This window comes from Lissotriton vulgaris, chromosome 5 (assembly GCF_964263255.1).
Source record: "Lissotriton vulgaris chromosome 5, aLisVul1.2, whole genome shotgun sequence".
NCBI classification, from domain to species: domain Eukaryota; kingdom Metazoa; phylum Chordata; class Amphibia; order Caudata; family Salamandridae; genus Lissotriton; species Lissotriton vulgaris.
The window spans coordinates 498,576,174-498,600,782 of NC_141693.1; the positions used below are offsets into that span (position 1 = coordinate 498,576,174).

General features: G+C 42.7%; 1 protein-coding gene across 1 annotated transcript in view; it reads left to right on the top strand.

Annotated features, from left to right (window-relative positions):
- The window catches only part of PCDH15 (protocadherin related 15), a 2,701,201-nt gene that overhangs the window by 2,212,748 nt on the left and 463,844 nt on the right, over nucleotides 1-24,609 (top strand). Inside the window, exon 24 of the mRNA XM_086921939.1 lies at nucleotides 14,700-14,809. Coding sequence (XP_086778065.1) covers nucleotides 14,700-14,809 — 110 coding nt within the window. The remainder of the gene's footprint in view (nucleotides 1-14,699; nucleotides 14,810-24,609) is intronic.

Sequence of the window (24,609 nt, forward strand, 5' to 3'; positions counted from 1 at the left end):
CAGCATTTCTATCACTGTCCACTGCATCTCGTCGCAAGAATGATTCATTTCTGTGAAATGTGAACACATTTTGGTGGTATTTTTCTTAAGCCTGATATTACTTTTATGTTCACTGATTCTGGTTTTAATTTTGTGACATGTCATCCCTATATACTGTTTTTTACAGGGGCAGCAGATCATGTATATGACATGGGAGGAATTGCATGTGGTGTGTTGTTTTTGTGTCCATACAAAGTTCTCAGATAATTGTAGTGTTTTTGAGGCAGATGTTGTTTTACAGGCTGCACAGCTCCCGCATGGATAATGTCCTGTTACTGGTGTCATTGTGATGTCTCTGGTTTCCACAGGTAGTTTTTGTTTTTGTGGGCGTGTATGTACCAATGTATCCTTAAGGTTCTTCGATCTGCGGTTGGCAAACCTTGGTCTTGGCCAATTGAATTTGCCTGTATTTATGATGTGCCAGTTTTTATTTACCAATTTTTGCATAGCATATGTTGCCGGGTTGAAAGTTGTCACACAGGTAGTGAGGTCTGGTGTAGGCTCCTTCTGATGTAATTGTAGGAGGCACTCTCTGGGTTGGTTGTCGGCTCTTTTCTTGCATTTCCTGATCGTTTTTTCTGTGTAGTCTCTGTCTTTCAGTTTTTGGCTGAGTACCTCTGATTGGTTTTTATAATCCTCATTTTTACTGCAATTTCTTTTGAGCCGAAGAAATTGGCTGTACGGTAAGTTGTCCCTAAGGGTTTAGGGTGAAAACCTTTGTACGATAATAGGCTATTTTTAGCCGTTGGTTTTGTGTAGGTCTTAGTTTGCAGTGTGTTTTTTTCAGTAAAAATGGTGAGGTCCAGGAAATCCAGTTGTTTGTTGTTACAAGTATAAGTGAAGTTGAGCCAAGGATCCAGGCTATTAAGCCACATGATAAAGGTAGACAGGTCTTTCTTAATGTCCCAAATCAAAAATATATCGTCTATATATCTCTTCCAGTATAAAATACTGGAAGAGAAAGGGTTTGTTTCATTTAGGACGTGTTGTGATTCGAACTGGCTCACATATAATCCAGCTACCGAAGGCGCAAAGGCGCTGCCCATGGAGGTTCCATGGACTTGTACATACAGGTCACCATCATATTCAAAGAAATTCTCCTTTAGGGCCATTTTACAGCATTGAAGGACGAAGTGCCTGGGTGTATTGTAATGCCATTCTTCCATATACAATACATCTTCCAGCATCTGTAAGGTTTCGTCTTGTGGTAAACTGGTAAATAATGACTCGACATCTAGTCCAACCAAGGTCATGGTATTCTGGTCAAATGGAGTATCCACAATCTGCACTAGCAGGTCCCTGGTGTCTTTGATATAGGTTTCTGTCTTTTGTACCAGGGGTTTAAGGAACTCATCAGCGAATTTAGATAAAGGCTCTAACACCGAGCCTATCCCTGAGACGATAGGTCTTCCAGGGGGCGGTGATCTGTTTTTATGAGTTTTTGTGAGGGAATAAAAATATGGAATTTTTGGTTCTTTTTGTATGAGGAATTCTGCTTCCTTTTTTGAAATCCACATTTTTAACTCAGCCTCATATACCATGATGGAAATGGCGTTTTGTAATCTTTCTGTAGGGTCGGTGTCTATCTTCTCATAGAATCTCGTGTCCGACAAAAGGACTAGGCATTGTTGGTCGTAATCAGATTTGTTGAGGATTACTGTGCCTCCGCCCTTATCGGCTGGTTTAATTACAATGTTGTCATTGTTCCTTAGGGATTCCGAAGCCAAATATTCCTTCTTTGTGAGGTTCTGGTAAGTTCTTTTGTCATTTCTAGTTATTGTGTCTACTCCTTTTAATAAAGCTTGTTCGAAGGTCTGGAATTCAGGTGGTACACTCCCTGTCGGGGGGTTGAAGGTTGATTTCCTTCTTAGTTGGGTATCTCCGTCATTGGGAGGTGATTCCTTTCCTGAAAAGAAGGCTTTTAATTTGAGAGTTCTGCAAAATTCTGATAACTCACATTTGAGTTTGAAAGTATCTGTTTCTGGGGTCGGCACAAAACCTAAACCTTTGTTCAGGACCGAGTTCTGCTCCTCCGTTAATTCAATGTTAGAGAGATTTACAATTAAGGATTGGTCTTGCTTGTTGTTGGTTGGGCAGCCGCCATGCTCCGTGTCTATACATTTCTCTGCTGGTCGCGCCAGGTTATGGACTACCTTTTTCCTCTGGTTTGGTTGTGACCCCTTGATAAAAAAGGCTGTTCTTGTTGGTGCACACTTTGCTGGCCTGTTATAATATGGTCTCCATTGTGTTGCATCTGTTGCATCCCTTGATTATAGGGGTCCATCCATCCTCCATATTGTGGAATAAACGGTGGGAAGTATGGTATGTTATAGTTCTGGCGGTATGGTCGTTGCCATCGGTTGCCCCTTCTGGGTCGTTGGTATCTAAAATTGTTTCGACCTCTTCTGTTCGTATTGTCATCAGAACTATTGGATGAATTTATGGAGGAATTCTTGCCAATGGATTCATCATCTGATGTCAGGTCTTGGGGGTTATAATCATCCTTAGAACAACATTGACTTATATCCATTAATTTACTTGCAAGACCCAAGTAAAGTTCTACTATTTGCACCAATGGACTGTAAATACAGGTGGGCCTGCAGCACTTATTGTACCGCTTACGTCCTGTAAGAATCATGCCTTCCAGCACAGAGACCCCTTTTTAATTTCATTTTGAAGACATGTTATAGAACATGTAACAAGTGATGAATGATGAATGATAGGATTTTTTCTTGTTTTTACTGTTATTGAAAAACTTAGCTGCTTATTATTGTCTGTGATGTTACAAATTTTATGTGCACTCAATCTCAGTATTTTAAAATAACTATTTTAAAATAAATATGTTGAAATACATATTCCATTCCAAGTGATCTTTAGTTTGTAAGTCTTTAATGAATGATTGTTTGGATTAGCACTGCTCCCTGATAGTAACCCTTAAAGCATTGACACCACCACATTTATATATTGAGTGTGGTTCTGCGGTGCAACAATAACGCGCTTTTTCACATTTAGCTGCGGTGCATTGAACTAAGTTTACTTGTGTACCTGTGATTGTGAAAACAAACCTTGTAGAGCTGAGCCAAAGACTCAGTTTATGGCTTGTAGAGCTGAGCCAAAGACCCAGTAACAGGCTTAAGACTTTGGACATGTTTCAGGTTTGTCATTGCAGCCTTTCTGTGTGCAGCTTTAAACTGCCACATCAGCCTAGCAGGATGAACCTCTTGCCAGGCCCAAACCTACCTTATTAATAAATATACGTCACACAGTAGGGTCAGCACTAAATAGTCTGTAGTGCAGTGTGCAGCGTGTATTTAAAAAGTTGGACATGCACTTTTAAGTTTTACATGTCCTAGAAGTAAAGAACTCATAAATTTGTTTCGCGATAATACAGGCCAACCTATCCAATAGGGCAATACTGGGTTAATGTATTACATTTATTAAGTAATACAACTGAACTGGGAGTAGGGAGAAAGTAGAGTGGTTTCAAAGGTATTGTAATTTAAAGCCCTCCTTAATAGTAAAGTCGGATTTTAAGTCTGATTCTGAAAACAGCACTTATAGAAAGTTGGCGGATAATGTTGCCAACAAGGGATATATTTAAATATTTGTTTGAGTGAAATTAGCAAATACTTCATGGATGTCTTTTCATGACATCCACAATCGATGAAATTCTGAGTGGTCTATATAAATTCAAAACCAAGGAATACATCAATACAACTGTGTGTCTTCCTTAATCGAATTGTCTTGTATAAGGGGTTCCAAAGTAATGAGGTACTTCAAACATATTGATAACAGGACTAAAATGTTTTTAACATTGAAACTTCACTAGCCATCAATACTCTAAATCCCATTTCCCACAAGACAACAAAAAGGAGACTATCCTATGCATAGGAACAAAAGTCTTCCAGGTTAAGTCCTAACACAGAACAAAGGAAAATTGGTTACAGCGTTGACGTTTTGATCTCTGCTGATGTGAATCTACAAGACCATCATCTGGTCAAGATGTTTCTGAGGCTCCAAGACCCTTGACCACCAGAGTGACTCCTGGGGCCAGTTGACTGTCTCCTGATCAGAAGCCTCAGGGACAGAAAAGGCTCCAACCAGTTTGAACGCAGCACTTGGATCTTTTCCACCCAAGTGGTGTCAGCCCAGTACTGGACACTTGGAAGTGAACCTGAAGGTGCTCCTAAAGCCAGGCTGTGGTGGTGTGGTCAGAACCAACTCAGCATAGTTCATCTCCTCGCAGCTCTGCTTCAGAACCACCACTGCATTCCCAATGCAGGACTTCACATTACAGCCAAGCCTCCCTGGAACTGCCTCTGCTTGATGCAACTACAATGCAGGTCTTCACATTGCAAGCTTCTTGTTGATGGCATCCTCAACGATGATGCAGGACTCTGCAGTGCAAATCCCTCACAACTTCGGTGGAATCACCGTTGCACAAAGCATCCCCAATGCAGGACTTTGCCCCTCAAGCCCCTTGTCAACTGCATCTTTGATGGCAACACATGACTCCTAATCGCAGCCTCGCAGCTCCTTAGAACCGTCACTGCACGATGCATCCTCGGTACTTCCCAACCAGAATTTAAGGTATTCTTGTTCAGAAGACTTGCCTTGGTCCTTGATTCTCTCCACGCTCCATCTCAGTCGACGTGAACTTGTGACTTTGTCCCAATCCGGTGTGGCCAGACAACCACAGTTGGTGCTTTTTGCTTGTAGGCACTATTTTAACTTAAAACTTTAAAATTACATATCTTGGGTTGTACTGATTGGATTTGTGTTGTTTAGTATCGAATAATTGTTTACATTTTACGCAATGTTTTTAAATTTGTTGTGGGATTTTTCTTGTGTTGCGTTTTCACTTTATTACTGTTGTGCTGCATACATACTTCATACTTTGCCTCTAATTTACTTGAAGCAAACTATACCTGGCTGATGAGACATAAATGATGCGAAACTGGTCTTGGGTTACTGGTGTTCCCGTTTAGGAAGAACCTGACCTGGAAGTTCAGGCTGAACTATTCTCATTGGAGCGGAGTCAAGACTGATTTGCATATAGCTGAGTGCAAACTGAGGTGTCATGGTGTGCAAAATAACTTTGAATTGAGACGCAGCCATGAATACTTACCAGTGAATGATAGTATTTCAAGCATTCCATCCATCACTGTTTTTGTATACTTTAGTGTGTTGCCCTACGTGGGATGGGTATACTCAGATGGGGGTCCTGTGTACACTGCATACATGGCTGATGAGCCCTAAGTAGGACAAAACGGATCCTAGGTTGCTTGTGCTCCCATTCCGGGATCACTTGCCTGTTAGTTCGGGCTGGACTGTTCTCATTGGACCAGGGACAAGACTGATTTGCATATGTCTGGGTCCAAACCGATCTGACATGGTCTGAAAAATAACAATGGCTTGGGATGCAGTCCTTAGTATTTACCAGTGCCTGAGATTAATTCAAGCTTTCCATCAATCACTTTTTTGTATACTTTACGTTCTGGCTTGACCACTAATTTGGATTATAAATTGCTATTAGTTTGACTCATTGAAACATTAGTGTAGCTATTCCCAAACTGAAGTTATGCATTATAAGGTGATATAATTTAAGTCAGTGTTTTTTCTATGGGAGAGCAAGTGATGCCACAGTGAAACATTACTTTTGAGATTTTTTACTTCCAGGACATCTTTTTACAAAAGCACACCTGGCCACTGGTTTATTTCGCCAGGTCAAAGGCTGGGGAAGACCTGATAGCATGTTTAGTATTGTCACTTTATTGGTGGCCCAAGAGGGGCAGTAGTCTACTAGTGACATTTAACTTACATGACTTGGGTACACCAGGTATCAATACTATTAGTTTATAGATAGGTTAATTATGCCTATCAGGGTGTTTAACTAATTCAACACATTTTTAAAGATCAAAGCACATGCATGGTTATCAGGGTCCCAGTGTACAGAGTCTAAAAACCAACAGCATCGGACCAAAGCAATGCGGGTGATCATGAAAAAGAGGCCTTTTTTACACCAGGTAATACTAAAAGAAACACACGATAGCCCTACATTATTGTGTGTCATGCTTCTTCTCTAATGGTGTTCTTGAATATCAGTGAAGAAAAATATTCTAATGGCTAGTTGATGCCAAAGGCACACTTACGTTCTATTACACATACACATTACGTCACTCATTCATTTACTAATAATACTAAGGTCAAATTCACACTTTAAAGGTTAAGTTAATATTAACTCTCAGATAGAATCTGTAGAAAACACATCATTGCATTATCCTCACTCCCTTCAAAGTATCCCCCATTCCTCTCCATAGAGAATCCCCCAGGTGGTATTCAGATCAAGCCTCACGTCTGTTTTTGGCTGTGTTGATACAGTAAATATTGCCATGGACAAACAAATGAAATACTCCACCTCTGAGTGTTCAAGAATTATGTAGCATGAAGAAGGCCTGAACATCAATCTTGAATCACAACGGTCTCCCATGTAGCACGTACATCACCATCGAAGAACACTGCCTTATGCAAACAGCAACCAATGAAAGTACATTTAACAACTCAGCAGCACAATACAGCAATGGTCTCCCTGATGTTCCATTCAATTATCAAACCAAATAATTTGTAGGTTTCCTAGCAATGACATATCTTAAAAGTAGCCAGACCTTTCATAGTCATAGATTCTAATATAATATTTACACCTCCTATGACCATATACTGTCTACCTTCCAGTCAGATATTCACTCCCTTCAATAAGCATCTCTTTCTACAGCCAGAAAGTGTACCTTTAGATATTTAAATTTTCCGAGCATCTTATTGCAAACTCTTCATCCAGTTACAATGATTGGCAGTATGAACGCATCATTCTATAAAGTAAAATGTGTTTGGTGCACACAAATTGACACTTTTTCATGCAAAGGTTTCAAAGTATTTATAGGTAGTATGAGATGAATAGTTAGAAGTAATCGGAGAACTGATGCAAGGAAATTTAGGTGCCCTATTCACAAAGGGATCTCCAATTTGCGGATCAACTGGTTTAGATTGAAAAGGCAATTTGGGATGTGACCTTCGTACACTCACAGTGGCTCACAAAATGCCCTGCCTCGTGAATAATAATTAGCCGAACCACAGTTTGAGACACCGTGTGATTGGTTTTAAATGAAGGGATGGAGGCCTGCAAGAATAGCAGACATCCATTGCTGCATGTTCATCTGGGAAACATATTTTAAACATAGCCAGTGTCCATTAAAGGTACTGCTGCTGATTTCCCACTTTGGAGGACATTAGGAGGTGGAGGCAGCTGCAACAGCAAAACTGATTGATACATCATCCTCCCATTTGCCTTTACTTGCTCTGTTCACTGAATCTCAGTTTCCGGGAGCTGTGCTGATAGCGGTACAGTAGTTCGGCCTCAAGGTGCATGCAAATGACAATTATAGTCTGTCCACTTTACCTTAAAAAGGCTTTGCCTTTTTCATTTGGAAATGCCTGGCATGGGAATCAGTAACCTCGACTGAGCTCAGGGAAAAGGTTGGGAAAACGCTATTATATTTTTTTGGGTACTGAATGGCATAATAATGATGTCATGTCAGCTCATGCAGTGCAGTGCAGGATAGTCTACACAATGTCGATCCATGAGGTGGTGCACGCAGCTCCTCCCCACCCTAACAGCATAAACAGGAGTGGTGGTATTGTGCCAGGCCTGTTTTCCTGTACTCTATGAAATTGCTTTTCTTCTGTTATTGGTGTATGGCCAGCTGCTTCGCAAGTGCTCATAACAGAGATGCAGCACTTTAAAACCATTTAGCACTACATGAAAGCAGCACCAGCAGCTACAAGTGCAAGTTGGAGACCCGCTTGGTAGATAATAAATTGTAGTCTGGTGCAGATGTGAGGGGCACAGTTTGGCATTAAAACAAAAGGCAGTCATTAAACTAGTGCTGGAATTTGAAATACCAATTGCCGCGTGTCTTGCCAATGCAGAGGGCGATCCATTGCTGCACAAAGAAACAAAACTCATGCTCTCATCTGCATGTGTTTAATACTGATGAGGCACTTAATCATCAACCTCAGCAAAGGCCAGCACAATGCTGTTCACACGCAGCACCTTTATCCAGGCTCTAAGTGGATATGCTGTCTGCCCTCGCTATGTTTTCTGCAGCCCATGCTTTTCATCTTATCACTATAATTTCTGCTGTCTATGTGTTATGGTTTGTGAATCATCCCAGGATGCATATATACTTAGGGCCTTATTATGACTTTGGTAGTCCTGGAGTGGGCCAACATGCTCCTGCCCTGCTCTAAAACCAGCAAAGCTGTAAGAATCTGCCTTCCAGATTAGACTTTTTTTTGTCTCTGGCGGGCAGTTCTTTGGCGGTCCCACTGCAGTGCCTATGAAAAAAGGCACCGCAATGGGAGCGTCAAATGCAGTTCATGGAGGGCATGAACCATCAAATCCCACCTTGCAGGAACTGGGGGCACATGCATGCAGGGGGGCACATCATGTGCCCCCCCTGCATGCATCTCTTGGTACAGAAGCAACAGGACCCTGTAGGGCCCACTTTGTTTCCTCACCACCAATACTTTCGTGGTGGGCTCACCACCATGAAAACAATGGCAGTGAGGAAACTCCTAATATGATTGGCAGTGCCGCAGCGGCCGCACCAGCATATTAGGGGCTTCAGACTGCTGCAATACCACCAGGGATACTGGTTCCCTGGTGGCAGCAACGGCTCCTTGGTAGTCCGACTGCCCCACTTGTCATAGGGCGGTTGGACCATGGGTGTGGCAGTAGCCACTGTTGGTTTTGTGGTCCATCGAACTACCTTACTCATAATAATACCCATAGCCATTTGAAAAAATGTCTGGAATAATTATGTTCTGCCAATTCTGATTTCATCACTAAGGGTGCGCTGTGTTATAGTTTGCATTGGAATCATTTTATAAATGGAAGTTTTGAATGAGGACTGATTTGATCCCAGTGGCACATATCTAGAAGCAATGTCAAGGATGCCTCCCTATTCATTACAAATTGGCCAGAATTGTGTAGAGGGATAACAGGTGCCATTCTCTCAGATTCCAGCTTGTATTCCTGTAACAAAGTCTTGCTATTATGAATGGTCTACCTGGACTAATAATAACTATATGGACTCGGTAATACTGGGTATGAGCCGGAATTGTTGATTTGAAGTTTGCAAACCAGATTAGTATAGGCCAGGACACACTCCTTGCAGGTGGCATAATTATTCAGTGCTCCAGGTGAAATTGAGCAGTTCATAAAAAGGACCTCTGTACTTACATAATTCATAGGGTTAAAGTTGTAGGGTGGGGGCAGAGGGCCATCATTGCAGTAGGGAATATTCTTCAAGGCATCTTTTTCATAACTGAGTGAAGTGCAGCCCATTAGGTCATCTTTTAGTCCTGCAGACCACCTATTGTTTTGTGCTTCTGATCACATTAACAACTATGACATGATAGTTGGGCATATCGGTCCTCATTCTACTCCGGTGCCTGACATTGTACAGGAATACATCAGGATCTTGATTTGACATACAATCAAAAGGGGACATTCAGAATTGGGTGGACAGGGTGCCCTTTCTGCTAAACTGATGGTCTGCTCGGTCTATCAACACCTGTGCAACTGCCATGTTTCTGCCAGTGGGCTCTCACAGACTCCACAGGTGCAACCATAATCCTTACGTCTCTTGGACATCGGGTGGATATTCTAATATACTTTTTTCCTGTTCAAGACCGCAAGTAAACCCCGGCAGTCTCAAACAGAAACAGGTAGAAATGACCACCACAACTTGGAGAAAACTTCGGGAGGTCATGACCATTAGCCTTTTAATGTTCAAAACCAACCTCTTGCTCTATTAGTTTCCTTATGAAAAACAAAAATGTTTGTTGAGTGGCTGTGTGAAACAGGGTGACCACTCACGAAACCTACAGAGACATCAGAGGAGCAGCTGTTGTGATGGCTCCACTGAAGACATGTAGATCTCTACTGGACATGCAAAGTTCTCTAAATATGGCGATTTATCTGCTAGGCTGGCTGGATTTAAGACCATTCCCATCCTGATACGCTGGTGGCGACCAGCCATACACTAAATATCTACCAAAGCCTTTGAGTTGTTTATATGAGCAGATGAGGAACACCCTCTGGTGAAGTATGGTCCCAGGAAGCTAGTTTCCGGTCCAGGGAAGACATGGCTTGGCAGTTTCGGGCTGAACTGTTCCCATTAGGCACAGGGTTAGACTGATTTGCATATGGGCATGTCTGAACTGGGGTGGTAGAGTGAGCTAAAGAATGCTAATGGATTAAACCCAGATCAGTTGACTGGGGGTGAGTGCTTTCAATGTTCAACACTCCGTCCAACATCCCCTTTGGTTTTGCTTTGTTTGCCCTAATTTGGCTAGGTATGCCCAGACGTGGGTCCTTTGCCACTGGATTCAAGCTAGCCTGGCTGATGATGGCTGATTAGCCAGAAACCGGTCCCGGGATGCTCGTTTCAAGTCAAAGGAAGACATGGCTTGGCAATTCCGGCTGGACTGTTCCCATGAGGTAAAGGGTCAGATTGATTTGCATATGGCCATGTCTGCACTGGGGTGGCGGAGTGAGCTAAAGAATGATGATGGGTGAAACCCACAACAGTTGACTGGGGGTGAGTGCTTGCAATGTTCAACATTCTGTCCATCATCCCCTTTGGTTTTGCTTTGTGCGCCCTAAGTTGGCAAGGTATGCCCAGACGTGGGTCCCTTACTCACTTTGCTACTGGATTCAAGCTAGCCTGGCTGATGACGGCTGATTAGCCAGAAACTGGTCTCAGGATGCTTGTTTCCGGTCCAGGGAAGACATGTCTTGGCAGTTTGGGCTGGACTGTTCCCATGAGGCACAGGGTCAGACTGATGTGCATATGGCCATGTCTGAACTGGGGTGGCAGAGTGAGCTAAAGAATGATGATGGATTAAACCCAGATCAGTTGACTAGGGGTGAGTGCTTCCAATGTTCAACACTCCGTCTAACATCCCCTTTGGTTTTGCTTTGTTTGCCCTAATTTGGCTGGGTATGCCCAGACGTGGGTCCCTTGCTTACTTTGCCCCTGGATTCAAGCTAGCCTGGCTGATGATGGCTGATTAGCCAGAAACCGGTCCCAGGATGCTCGTTTCAAGTCAAAGGAAGACATGGCTTGGCAATTCCGGCTGGACTGTTCCCATGAGGTTGAGGGTCAGATTGATTTGCATATGGCCATGTCTGAACTGGGGTGGCGGAGTGAGCTAAAGAATGATGATGGGTGAAACCCACAACAGTTGACTGGGGGTGAGTGCTTGCAATGTTCAACATTCCGTCCATCATCCCCTTTGGTTTTGCTTTGTGCGCCGTAAGTTGGCAGGGTATGCCCAGACGTGGGTCCCTTGCTCACTTTGCTACTGGATTCAAGCTAGCCGGGCTGATGACGGCTGATTAGCTAGAAACCGGTCCCAGGATGCTTGTTTCCGGTCCAAGGAAGACATGGCTTGGCAGTTTGGGCTGGACTGTTCCCATGATGCACAGGGTCAGACTGATTTGCATATGGCCATGTCTGAACCGGGGTGGCGGAGTGAGCTAAAGAATGATGATGGATTGAACCCAGATCAGTTGACTAGGGGTGAGTGCTTGCAATGTTCAACACTCCATCCATCATCCCCATTGGTTGTGCTTCGTTTGCCCTAAGTTGGCTGGGTATACCCAGATGTGGGTCTCTTGCTCACTTTGGCACTGGATTCAAGCTAGCCTTGCTGATGATGGCTGATTAGCCAGAAACCGGTCGCAGGATGCTTGTTTCAGGTCTAAGGAAGACGTGGCTTGGCAGTTTGGGCTGGACGGTTCACATAAGGCATAGGGTCAGACTGATTTGCATATGGCCATGTCTGAACTGGGGTGGCGGAGTGAGCTAAAGAATGATGATGAATTATACCCAGATGAGTTGACTGGGGGTGAGTGCTTGCAATGTTCAACACTCCGTCCATTACCCCTTTGGTTTCGAAGTATGGAACATAACATGGGAAAAGATGAAGAAGCAGATTACAAGAACTAACAATATGAGGTGGCTGAATACAATGATGCTATGACAGTGCAGTCTGGGGCGGCTTCTCCACTAAGGCAGAGGAGTGTCATTCCTCTGCTCTTTGCGCAGGAAAAACAAATGATAATAAAATGGTTATTATAATTTTATTTTGCACAGGTTCGGGACTGGGTTAGGGCAGAGCTGCTGGCACACGATAAGGAGTGGATTGCACACTCCAAGTGTGCATGACTGAATGGCAGGCCGCCTCGTGCTGGCCAAACAGCCATGCACACTTTGCATTTTCCCACCAGGCTGTATTACACAGCCTGGTGGAGAACATTCCCGAGCCCTCAGTCCCCATCTGATTATCGACCACAACGCTGCATTGCAGCATTGTGGTTAGCTAGGAGGAGCCTGGTTGTTTCCTGGTTCCGGGACTTGCTGGAGAATCGGAGGAGAGATGCGGATGGTGGAAGAGGTAAGTAGTATTTTTTTTTGGGCCCTCCTGAAACCCCTCCTTTCGCCTGCCCATCCACCTTCATTCCCTGCCAGCTGCTACTGAGTGCAGTCACTAGCAAGGTTTTTCTGGATAATGTTTTTAAAGGGGTATCTATCATTGCATGGAATTATTTATGTTTGACATCTCTGGTGCCACTCTCCCAAGACTGATTGTATTTGTATCTCCTTCCTCCTTGATGCAGCATCATGGGTATTAGCTGGCCAGAGGGACAAGCCTCTATTTATAACTACCTTCCCCAGCAGTCTCTAGGTCATGAATTGCTACCTGCTGAAAATTGTACATCAGTATGAGTGGCATTACTAATTAGTCTGACTAAAAGGATGGCTTGCAGTAGGAAGACTTTACAGCTCTTGGGAAGCCAGCGGAATGATTCACAATCCATTTTACTCAGTGACTTATTTTGGCTGTAGTGCAAGAGGCAAAGAAAAGCAAGCAAGCCTTAATGGAGTTGGCCAACCCGAAAATGTTGTATCTGAGAATGTAAATAGCATTCCTTCTGAATGCAGCTCCTGGAGAAAGAGTGATAACACGGGAATCAAATCAGCCCAAACAATCTGATTATTCAAATGGGCAATTTCATCCTTTCGGAGCAAGGTGGAAGATTTCGAAATATATTTCATAGATCTCATAAAAATATGGTTGACATCCTAGAAAGGATGGAAGCAAACACCTTCATCGACACTGTTGTGAATAAATTCATATGCTTGACTATCCTCCAAGCACATTCAATCCAATCTATCTTTGGTATGGGTGTACAGCGCGACGTATACCATATGAAATATGAGATCGTTTTTTTCCATTTGGAACGACCCAGTTTCCAAAATTTAAATCAGCATTTTTTCCCAACATTTCAAAATTAAAGTTATTGCAATACTGACCCTAGATATGATAAAGTTGTCTCCAGAATAGGATTGTGGCAATCGGAGAAAAATGGAATTCGTAGTTCAGAGAATGTTAATACTGTTCAATTTGGTTGCAGTAAGGTGCAGGAAGAAAACCATTGAATTGCAATTTACATCACAGTTAAACAGTTTGTCACCGCAACAAAATTACATCCATTTCTTCCTTTAGATGGAAATTGCTTTGAAAATATGATTTTTTCTTGGCCAAAAGTGCAATGCCTCCCATGCCTTCTTTGATTTTTTTTTTTAGCATGTCTGTGCAAATATCGAAAGGGGCAAGCCATATGCAAATCAATCGTTCACTCACCCTGAAAGCGATAGTCCAGGCCAAGTTACCTGAAAGTGCCCTAAATAAATTGCAGCAGACACAACCACAGGATGATTTCAGCAATATTGGGCTTCATCAATTAGATGCAGCTTGAGAATTGTGGTCCACTGAGAGTGGAACACACATCTCATTGAAAAGTGCTCCTAGATGTTGCCAGACTGCTTAAAAATGGATGGGTTGAATGTGTGAATTAATCTCAGCCACTAGTATGCACTTTGGGGTGCATACTGCACAATCATTTTGATCCTGCTTTTACCAACTTAAATACTACATTAATACGGTGGAGATATAAACCCTGCCGGTGTGCAATTGAGAACAGATTTTTTTTATTCCTGAACCAGTAAAAAATCCCAGTTTTATAAAACCTTGTGCAAGTGAGTCCTTTCATTGGTGAGGGCATACAGCATATTTGGCAAATGGGCGGTCAAATCCATGTCAATGTTATGAAGTTGCTGAAAGCCAACATACTAGGGCCATATGCATCAACACATTTTGCCATAGACACAGAATGGGCAAAACGCTTTGATGCATCTGGCCCACTCAATTAATTGTAAGTGCAATAAATATATATGTTTCAATTCTACTGCATGTATAAGCTCTATTACACTCCCTCAAAACTGTATGGAATGCATCTGCAAAGCCGAATGCAGTGTCCAGAATGTGCTAGAAATGGTGCAAACAATTCAGAGATCTGTCAATTTGCAGTTTTAGTAACCATAACACATTTTGCGTATTTCCATTGAACTGTATTGACATCTGATTTAGAGTTTTGTATTTCTTATTTAATACATTATATATTGTTTATTTATAGTTGTTAAGAAGCATACAGAATTTTAATGGTTACAAAATATGTTTGAATTCCACAGACCAGCCCCAGTGTCCGAAGATGCAGCCCTAGGTACAGAAGTAGCTGTTGTTCTTGCAGCCGCCTTGAATCAAACTATTGTATATACAATAGTTTCTGGTAATGAAGAAGGTGAGTCAGTTCAGTTCAAATTCTTTATTTCGGCTTAAATGCCATAAAAGAACAGTGCATACATTACATTGCAATTCATTGAATAAAAACATTTCACTACATATAAAAACATTAATTAAAAGAGTACAATTCATGTTGGAAGATAATTGGGGCGGAAACAATACATTCATAAAACATAGGATGGACCATCACCTTAATTCCAAGCGAATCAGTTCAGTTACAATTGATGCCCCATTTTTTTCTTTGATAGGAAATTGAAAGTAAAAATCTATTGACACTGAATGTTATCTGTTGCGATGAATTTGTAGTTAGGATTCTCAGAGCCTGTGAGCATGACCTCAGGCCTAGCAGTAGGCATATTGGTTTAATCCATCTCTTTCTGGCCTGAACGTAAAAAGGGCGAGTCAATATCATGTGTTGTCCTTGCAGAACATATAATACCATACATGTGGGTGCTAGCTCGTAATTTGAAATAATGTTACAAATATCTAGTACTGAAAAAGTGGTTTGAAACTTTTTTGGGAATATGGCTTTATCCCTCTGACCCAACCCATCAAAAATGTTCTTTTTAGTCTTCACAAAATGACTGAATAATGCATATAAAATGAAAGTGATTTCACTGTAAGTGTAACTGTCTCAGTATTCAAATATCGCTCATAACCAGACCATTTATTTTGTTCTTGAAACTGAATTACACTGTAATCATAATTTAGTTGGACAAAAAACGTTTTCGCAAAGTAGACAAAACCTATGTGTTCATCTAACTTCTGAAACCTAAGATATGATGGTCATAATCTAAAATTTCCTTGAAGTATGCTGAATTTGCCCAGGGTACCTAAAGGTCTGATTCATATGCAATTAAGTCAGTTGGGAGACTCCGGCCTCTTCGATTGATGACAGTCCTAAGATTGCCAAAATGTTTTCTGTTCAGTGATAGGGCCTCAAAAGTGTCCTACAGTTCTTAAATTTAGAAATCTCCATTACACTATGGAACCATCCTTAGTAGTGGCCCCTAATACTAGTAGTTCCCCAAGACTTTTTATGGAAAGGGGACATTGAGGCAGCAGCTTAAACATGCCGTAACATTACGCATAGAGACATGAAGTTAGTATGTAATTAGCACCACTATCAATGTCCGTTTGAATGAGCAATCACCTTATTTACAAGCATTGCTCGCCCCTCCATGAGTTCTATTAGTATTCTTTTTTATATCACAAAATGTGTGTATTAGCAAAACTGGAAAGAAAGCTACGAGATAGAAGATCTTCTTCCTAGTGCTGCTGCTTGTGGCAATATGTGGCACTTGGACGTCCAGCTTGCACCCTTTTCCATCTTGGCAGCACCCCTACAGGGCATCTGCAGTTCTTAGGAAAATCCATTGTTTTCTTTTCAAAAGAAGTGTAAATACAGTTACTCTCACTAATCCCTTTACACCTAAGTTTAAAGCACCCATCGAGTCCCATAATATCAAATGTATCCGATTTGGTGATCTCTTAAGAATTGCAATAATCTGGGGCAAATCAGTCATATTCCAATTGACTCCCGGGCACCAAAGGTTCCCCCTTAACTTCCCACTTGAATGTAGGGAGAAGCCAGTAGTACAGAGGGATTCAGATTAGCTGTCACATTTGCTCTGTCTTCATGGATAACTATGGGGTAACATATGCTGAAATAGTGAAACCGGTTAATCAATAGGTTTGACTTCCCTTGTCTATGGTTGGCCATATTGCACTGATAAAATTAGTCATCCTCCCTAAAATGTTATACATATTTATGAACTTTTTGTTCAGGCTAGCTAAGCTGTTTATTTTAAGCTGAGGTCACTCATGGTCAATCTGGTATGGGCAAGTAAGCAGCCCAGAACTGGGTAAACTGCCCTCACATCACACTGTGAGTAGGGTGAACTCTCAGCATCTGACTATGAACATTTTTATTTCTGTGCCTGGGTACAATTTGCAGATTTCTGGTTGTGAGCCCCACCCATCAACACCCACCTAATTGTTGCTTTAGACAATGACGCCCCAGGCACCCAGACATCCTTGATGGAAGTTAGGCCAGTTGCCAGTATACAGCTGCCTGTACAAGATGGGCCTGCATCAGACTGTGTAAAAAACACAGGAAAAATAGGCTGTACTCCCCAGCCCTGCCACTGTTAGGAAACCCACAGCTTTCACCAACAATGGAATACAATGTCATATCCCAATTAAAGAAGATAGGTGTCATTATGTTATGAACTTTTTTCCCAAATGGCTAGTTCATCTCATGGCAGTCACTTGCCAATGGAACTTCCTGTACTCCTCTGGATCTTTTTCTGTATTATCAGTTGAGGTCAACCTGTATTGCAAAATTCCCAACAGCTTCCTCACAACTGGAGCACTTCCAAGCACTATCAATGTTGCTTCACACTGCAGAAACTAGGTGACTGATTTCCCAACTTTATGGTTCAGTTCTTGAGCAAGGGCTACAGGATAACCTCGCAGGGACCCTAGGAAAGACGTTGCAGATGGCAAGTGGGCCTTTTTCTTTACCCAAAGTGGCAGAATAAGTTTGCTAAATTATGATTTCGTACATCAGGTCTACCACACGCCTAGGGTATGGCAGAGAGAGAATTGAGGGATGATGACACCTGCTGGCGATGCTGTGCCACTTTCACTTTGCCTGGTTGTATCCTCCTGTAGCAAAGTATTGTTTGGGGGTTTTCAGGGATATCTCCCTCATGGGTGCCCTCGCGCTTCATCCTACACCCCTAGTTGTTGCCCTGGGATCTATAGGAGATGTAACAAATACATCAAGATGATGGATGGAGTGAGATCTGGGTTGAATCCATTGTTCTTTTGCTCGCTATGCCGCCCAAGTTTGGACCTAGCCATATTCAAATCAGGCTTGATCCTACTCCTTATGGGAACAGTCCAGCCCGCACTGCCAGGCCACGTCCTCCATGGACCAGAAAAAACCATCCTGGTACCGGTTTCTGGGGTATCACCCCTCATCAGCCAGGCTAGCTTCAATCTAGTGGCACAGCGAGCTAGGAACCCATGTCTGGGCATACCCTTGGCCACTCAGGGTGAGCAAAGCAAACACAACAAGATGATGGAAGGACTGCAGAAACTTTTCAACCACTCACCCCCAGTCCAGTGATCAGGGTTGAATCCATTGTTCCTTTGCTCACATTGCTACCACAGTTTGGACCCAGCCATATGTAAATCAGTCTTTACCCGACTCCTCACGGGAACAGTCCAGCCTGAACTGCCAACCCAGGTCTATCTTGGACCGGAAAAAAGGGTTTCAGTATCTCTAACCTCAGTCTGTTCCAGCAGTTTAGGCAGTATGCTATGTTGTATACAATGTGAGACCCCATTTTGTTTTTCTGCTTTATAATTTTTTTTGCTTCCATTTTTCTTGACCAAAAACCTAAAGTTAATAAAATAAAATAAAACAGTCATCCAGGGAATGCTCCCCCAATAGCTCTCCAAACCTTAGAAGACGTCATTAAACAACACAACATTTTGGAATACCTATTGGCTGTGATTTTAATGATGCATTTTATGAATTATTTATATGATGTATCAGTTATGAAAAATGCAAAATGTAAAAAAAAAGCTAAGCTCACTCATGTCTGAGTAAACAGATGTTTGAGTATTCAGAATTTAACATAACACAGGATTTTGGAGTCATCCCTCAATGGGTTAGATGTGTGAGGATTTCCTGGTGTAATTCAATGTTTCAGCTCTGATATAGAGGTACTAGGGGGCAGATTTATGTTAACTGGAGCATCCCCAGGGATGCGCCAGTTAACGTGAGCTACAGTGCGCCACAGCTCCGCCTCCCATGGTGCGCCGCATTTATAATGCGGCGCACCATGGTGCAAAAACGGCAAAGATGCGTGACGCATCTGTGCCGGAAATGTGGCGCATTGCTGGAGTTGCGTCGCAAGCGCGACGCAGCTCCAGCAAGGCTCGGGGGTGCCCCATCTACACAATGCTGCATCAAGACCTACGCCTGCTTCAAGCAGGCGCAGGGTTTTGACGCAGCATTGGCCTGAAAGTAACTGAGTGAAATCTCATAGATTTCACTCAGCCACTTTCAGGAGGCGTTCCTGCGCAGGAACGCCCCCCCCTGCGCAGGAACGCCTCCTTATGGCGCAGGGCTTTACAACGTGCCGCATCTCTTAGATGCGTCACGTTGTAAATAGGGCGCATTGTTTGCACCGCCGTTGCGTCAAATAAAGTGACGCGAATGCGGCGCAAGGGCATCATAAATCTTCCCCTAAGAGTCTAAAATGAAAAATAAAACAGTTTGCTTGACAAAGGTGAATGAGTCCCGTGGGAAGAAATGATTTGCTTTCCATTGTGGGAGAAATTGATGTTTTTTGGTGTGATTCGATTGAGAATACATATGCCTATTTAGAGGTTGTGTGCAATATGAACAAAAGTGAATCTCCCAGAATATATTTACCTTTCATCTTTCATTTGTCAGTAATAAATGCCGCTATTGAAGAGCAGAGATATATTTAAAAATTGCAGATGATGAATTTATTTTGAGTGGGGTTTGAGTTTAAGTGTTGAACAGCCACCCAGGGCACATTGTCCAATATGTAGATATTTGACTTGCACATTTAACCACTATAGAATACTATGCTTTGAGAATTGCTAAAACTGTGGGTGTTTTCTGTGGGGGATCTGGAAAGACACAAGGGAAACAGCAAACTTGAGGTGGGCATGTCTGAAGGAAGATACATTTATCAGCACTATAATGTAGATTTGCTGAAAGAAGCATGCTTGAGCCAAACTGTTGATGGACTAAAATGGTCAATAGTATCGCAAACTACACTGTTTCAAAGTTGAGTCAATGATCATGTTGTAAAATGAAGTCATTATTCAATACAAAAACAAATCTATGTTAATACGCCTCCCAATAACAAATTAAAAGGCACATCCCACATCAGACCATGAAAACAGGTTGCTTCAAATTATCATGTACAAACCGATGGGAAAAGAAAACTAAATAGTTTTAATGGCAAAAGTCATTCAACGGTAACGGTTGGCAACGGTTAAACATTTGCAAAATAAAAAACCTCAGAAAGTTGTTTTTTTCGCAAGAGTAATGGAGTAACAATTTTTGATATAATCTTCATGCAAGAACACATAAGTTGCAACTAGCATGACATAACTTGGATACCTAAGCGATTAAGCAATATACTCACGATAAATGCAATGCAAACTGTTGCTCTCTTGGGCCTCTTGAGTTGACATTAGCTACTACTTTTTCTGCAGAAATTGTTGTTCTCATCACTGCTGTAATGAACATTATAATCTCTGTCTCTGTTAGGATAGCACAGTACTTTTCCATATTTCGGTCATGGATGGTCAATGGAATGCTTGATGCTGAGTTAGTACTTTACTGACTGATTAAAAGTAATTTGCATGTTCAGTCGGAGTATCTTGCTTGTTAAAACGACTGTGTTAGAATGTGTTAGAAAGGTTAGTTTTATTGTTCTTTTTTCCCAAACTGGATTCCTGACACAAACATCTGGGTTTTTCGGTATTATCCTGTGCTGGTTGAAAATGTGGTTGCTGTTTGGGCTTGGTCGTGCCTTGAGTCGCACCAATATGGTGTTGCTTAAAGAGGTGGGCAAAACTCGTGGGGCCTCATTTATGAAAAGTGACGCATCGCTGCGTGAAAACAGCGATGCGTCACTTTTCACTGCGCACTCCTTGTGACATTCCTGATGCGTCATATTTAATGTATGACGCAAGGAGTTACAGATACGTCAGTATTTCTGATGCATCTGTAAGCGCAAAAGTGACGCATTGCTGGAGTGTGTCACAAAAGTGACGCAACTCCAGCAATGCGTCCTTTAACATGGGACAAAAGCCCCATGTGAAAGGGCTTGCATCAGTCTTATGCCTGCTGTGAGGCAGGAGCAAGATTTTGACGCAACAGCGTCCTAAAAGTGACGCAGTGAAATCTCATAAGGCTTTTTGCGGGGGAACGCCCCCTCTGCATGCATTATACCTGACGCAGGTATAATGTGGCGCAGGGGTTTAAAAAGTGACGCATCTACCTAGATGCGTCACTTTTTAAATATGGCGCAACAGGGCGCATTTTTTACACCGCCGGTGCGTCACAAAAAGTGACGCACCGGCGGCGCAAAACTGACGAAAGGCCTTCATAAATAAGGCCCGTGGAGTTTCTTTCCACCGAATTCCTCTGAGTTACAGAAAAACTCGAAAGTTGACAAAGAGTTGCAACAACAGGCAAAATATGTATGTCATGCTGCTTGCACTGCAATGTAGCACCAGTAGCATGAGCAGAAAAATCAGCAAGAACTTCACCAAGCCGATAGTGAGCTGCCATTTGGTTTATTTGGCTGCCACTCGAGTTGAAAATCGACTCGAGCTGCAGCAAATCTACTCGAGAAGCAGTGCTCGGCCACCTGTGTTAGAAAATTACACCAATGGATGCCAAATCTTGACCAAGATTGTATTTCTAGGGCCTTGGGACGAAAAAATCTTCCACTTGGGCAAGTGGCAATTGGTGGAATTAGATAGGAGCACAGAGTCACCAAATTCTGCCGGGTCCACTGGCAGAATGAAACATTCTACCCACTCCTAGGGGGCATATTATCAAGGGGGTTTATCTCCGCTTTTTTGGCTTTAAAAGCCAAGAAAGCGGAGATAAAATTATCTCCCTATTACCTAGCTGTCGCTAACACCAGTTAGCGACAGCTAGTAGGAGATAGCGACCATCTTGGGCCCCACTTTGCATGTCAGTGATATTTATCACTAATGACATGCAAAGTGGGCGTGCCAAGATGTTAGCGACTGAAAACAGTCGCTAACATCGCTATCTCCTATTACCAACTTATGGAGATATTCGCGCTAAGCGCGAAAATCTCCAAAAGCTAACACCTGCCCTGAGCAGTTCTTAGCCATGTTATCCAATGGGAGGTGGATAACATGGCTAAGAGCATTAGCTCGGTAATGCATGAATATCTCTGACTTTTCAGCGATATTCATGCATTGCGGCCGATTTTTATCGCATTTGTGATAAACCTTGGTAATACCAAGGTTTATCTGCGATAAAAATCGCCGCAGCTCAGCGGTAATTTATTGTCTCTAACCAAGCAATAGCGATAATTATCGCTATTGCTTGGTAATATGCCCCCTAGTTTCTTAATGGACAGGGGACAGTTGTTTTCCACCACCTGGATAGGTTGAATGTGGCTGCTTCCCCTTGAGAATTGTTTTATGTCTACACATGCTGTAAAATATTCTACTAAACTGGAACAAATACTGGCCAGTTTAGATCATAATCAAGCCTGTATTGACTTGTAAAATTGAAAATTCTCCTGTAATTCTGGATTAAATCGGGTAATTAATCCCAACTGCCTTGACGTTTTCTGCCTGTTTTTGATCTTGTAAAACTGTAAGAAAGTCGCAATCTATTGATTAGGAACTCTCAATGTTATATTTTTATTATTATTATTCTTCCAAGAAAACTGCACGAACCATCATAGTCTGATGCAGTTCTAGAAATGAAAAAAGCCTGCGCCTACATTTGCCCCTGGGCCCTCCAAAGTGACTGCAAATGTTTCAGTACTTTAGAAAACTTTTTAGATACATAAATAAATGTGTGAAGAGCAGATGAGGTGTGTGTTTTTCTTTCCTACTCTGGAAGTAGGTAACAACAATCAAGGGGCTGTAGTCATCATGCAAGATAACTGTCTTGAATCTGTCTCTTGTTTTGTTCGAAATCATACTAATTGTGAAGATAATTTGCCATGATTTGTCCTGTGACCATCTCATTGCCATAGAAAGGTTATCAGATGGAATGATTTCTGTGAAATGTTCTTAAACTACCTTTTAGGCAACATGATTGTGAGAAAAGACCCAATTTCTTTGTCATGGTGCTCTCATTTTTCTGTTACTGGACTGCTGGCTTTCTACTTCTGAGCACTTTACAACTGCTATATAGTAGTAAGTGCCTGCGCTTCTTCTTCAAAAACCTGTGCTGTACATATGGCCCTTATTTGGCCAAAAGGCCATAGTACATGGTTCAGAAACTACAATCAGGGCATGAACAAGTAAATGTCACATGTGTACTGCAGCACTTATTGTGCTATTCACCAGTGTAATAAGGAAAACATTGTCAGATGCTGAATCCAGGCGCCTACCGACAAGGGAGAACTAAGAACTACATCTCCCAGAAGGCCTGCCCGGAGGAAGGGGCGGGGTGTCGTGTTTTATCTCCCAGCATGCGCGATCCTCCCACACGCGTAATTCTGATATGCCTCTGTTCTGGAGGTTTGGATTCCCGATTCTGGCGTCCTGGATGTGCGAGACTGCACAGTGAGGAGGCATCGTAGAATTTTGTTTCCGGCGCTGAAATTGCGTCTTTCTGATTTTGACCGTAAGGGGAGGTGGTCTTGTGGAGTCACACGGGACGCTCTCTTGCAGGTCGTTTGTTCTTTGCGGATATTGGTGAACACCGCTCCTGACTCGCGCTGAGGTAAACGCTCTCTTCGTTTATGGACTGGTTTACTCTCCGGTTTACTCGCGAAGCCCCTCTTCGCTGGGAGTTATCGGAGCTCATTGAAAACCTGCCACCGTTTAATGTCCAGCTTCAATTAGACATTACCATAAAGAACTAAAACTGGCTCTAGCCAAATTTTATAAAGAAAAAATCTGCCAGGCCTTTAACTCTCCCAAATAACTTTTTAGAGTGGTAAAATACCGGACCTTTCCGCAAGAAACCAACGCCCCCCCAAACGCCTCGATATCAAGGGGCAATCAAATAGCCTCTTTCTTTCAGAAAAAAAGCGGCAGATATCTATGATCTCTTTCAAAGTACTCCTCAACCGGCTCTAGTGGAGTACCACAGGGTTGGTGCCCCAGCCTCCTCCCCAAGTCTTACACACTTTCCTGGCCTCGATTAGGAAGCCAGTCTCAAGCTGCTCAAATCCACCAAATCAGGCTCTCTGCTGGATTCTGCACCCCCACATGCTATTCTTAAGGTGACCGAGGTGGTCCTCCCCTCCCTAATGATTATCCTCAATAAATCACTTCAAGCTGGGCTGGTTCCTCAGGCCTGGATGCACGCTATAATCAAACCCATCCTAAAAAACAAAACTTGTCTGGACCCTGACACTTTGAGCAATCTGTGTCCCATCTCTCTTCTCCCTCTCCTGGATAAACAGGTGGAAAAATATGTCAATCAATCTTTTGTCAAATTTCTGGAAGAGAACGAACTTCTCCATCCCACGCAGATGAGCTTCCATGCCCTCCATAGTACCGACGCAGCACTTCTGGCTGTCACAAAGAAACTTAAATTCTTACTTGACAGCAGGTTGCTATTATACTATTTGACCTTAGGGCGGCGTTTGATGCCGTCAACCACACCTTGCTAAAAAACAGACTGAGGGAAACTGGCATCCAGGGCAAAGCTTGGGAGTGGCTATGTTCTTTTCTAGATGACCGGTCGATCCAATTCATGGTTCAGGACTGCCTCTCTGACAGCCTGCCCCATAAGTCTGAAGTGCCACAGGGCTCTTCCTTAAGCCCTACTCTATTTAATATTTATGTCAGGCAGCTTGCCAACATAATGCAGGAATTTGACATCCTCTGCATTTCGCATGCAGACAACTCCCAGTTGGATGTCGCGCTGCCCCAGGAAGACCATCAGGGAGACTCTTTATTGTGCCCCTGCCTTGAAAAACTGGCCAACTGGATGCTAGATATCTTTTTATTATTGAACAGTGATAAGACCGAATGTATGATCCAGGCAACAGGGCCATTCCA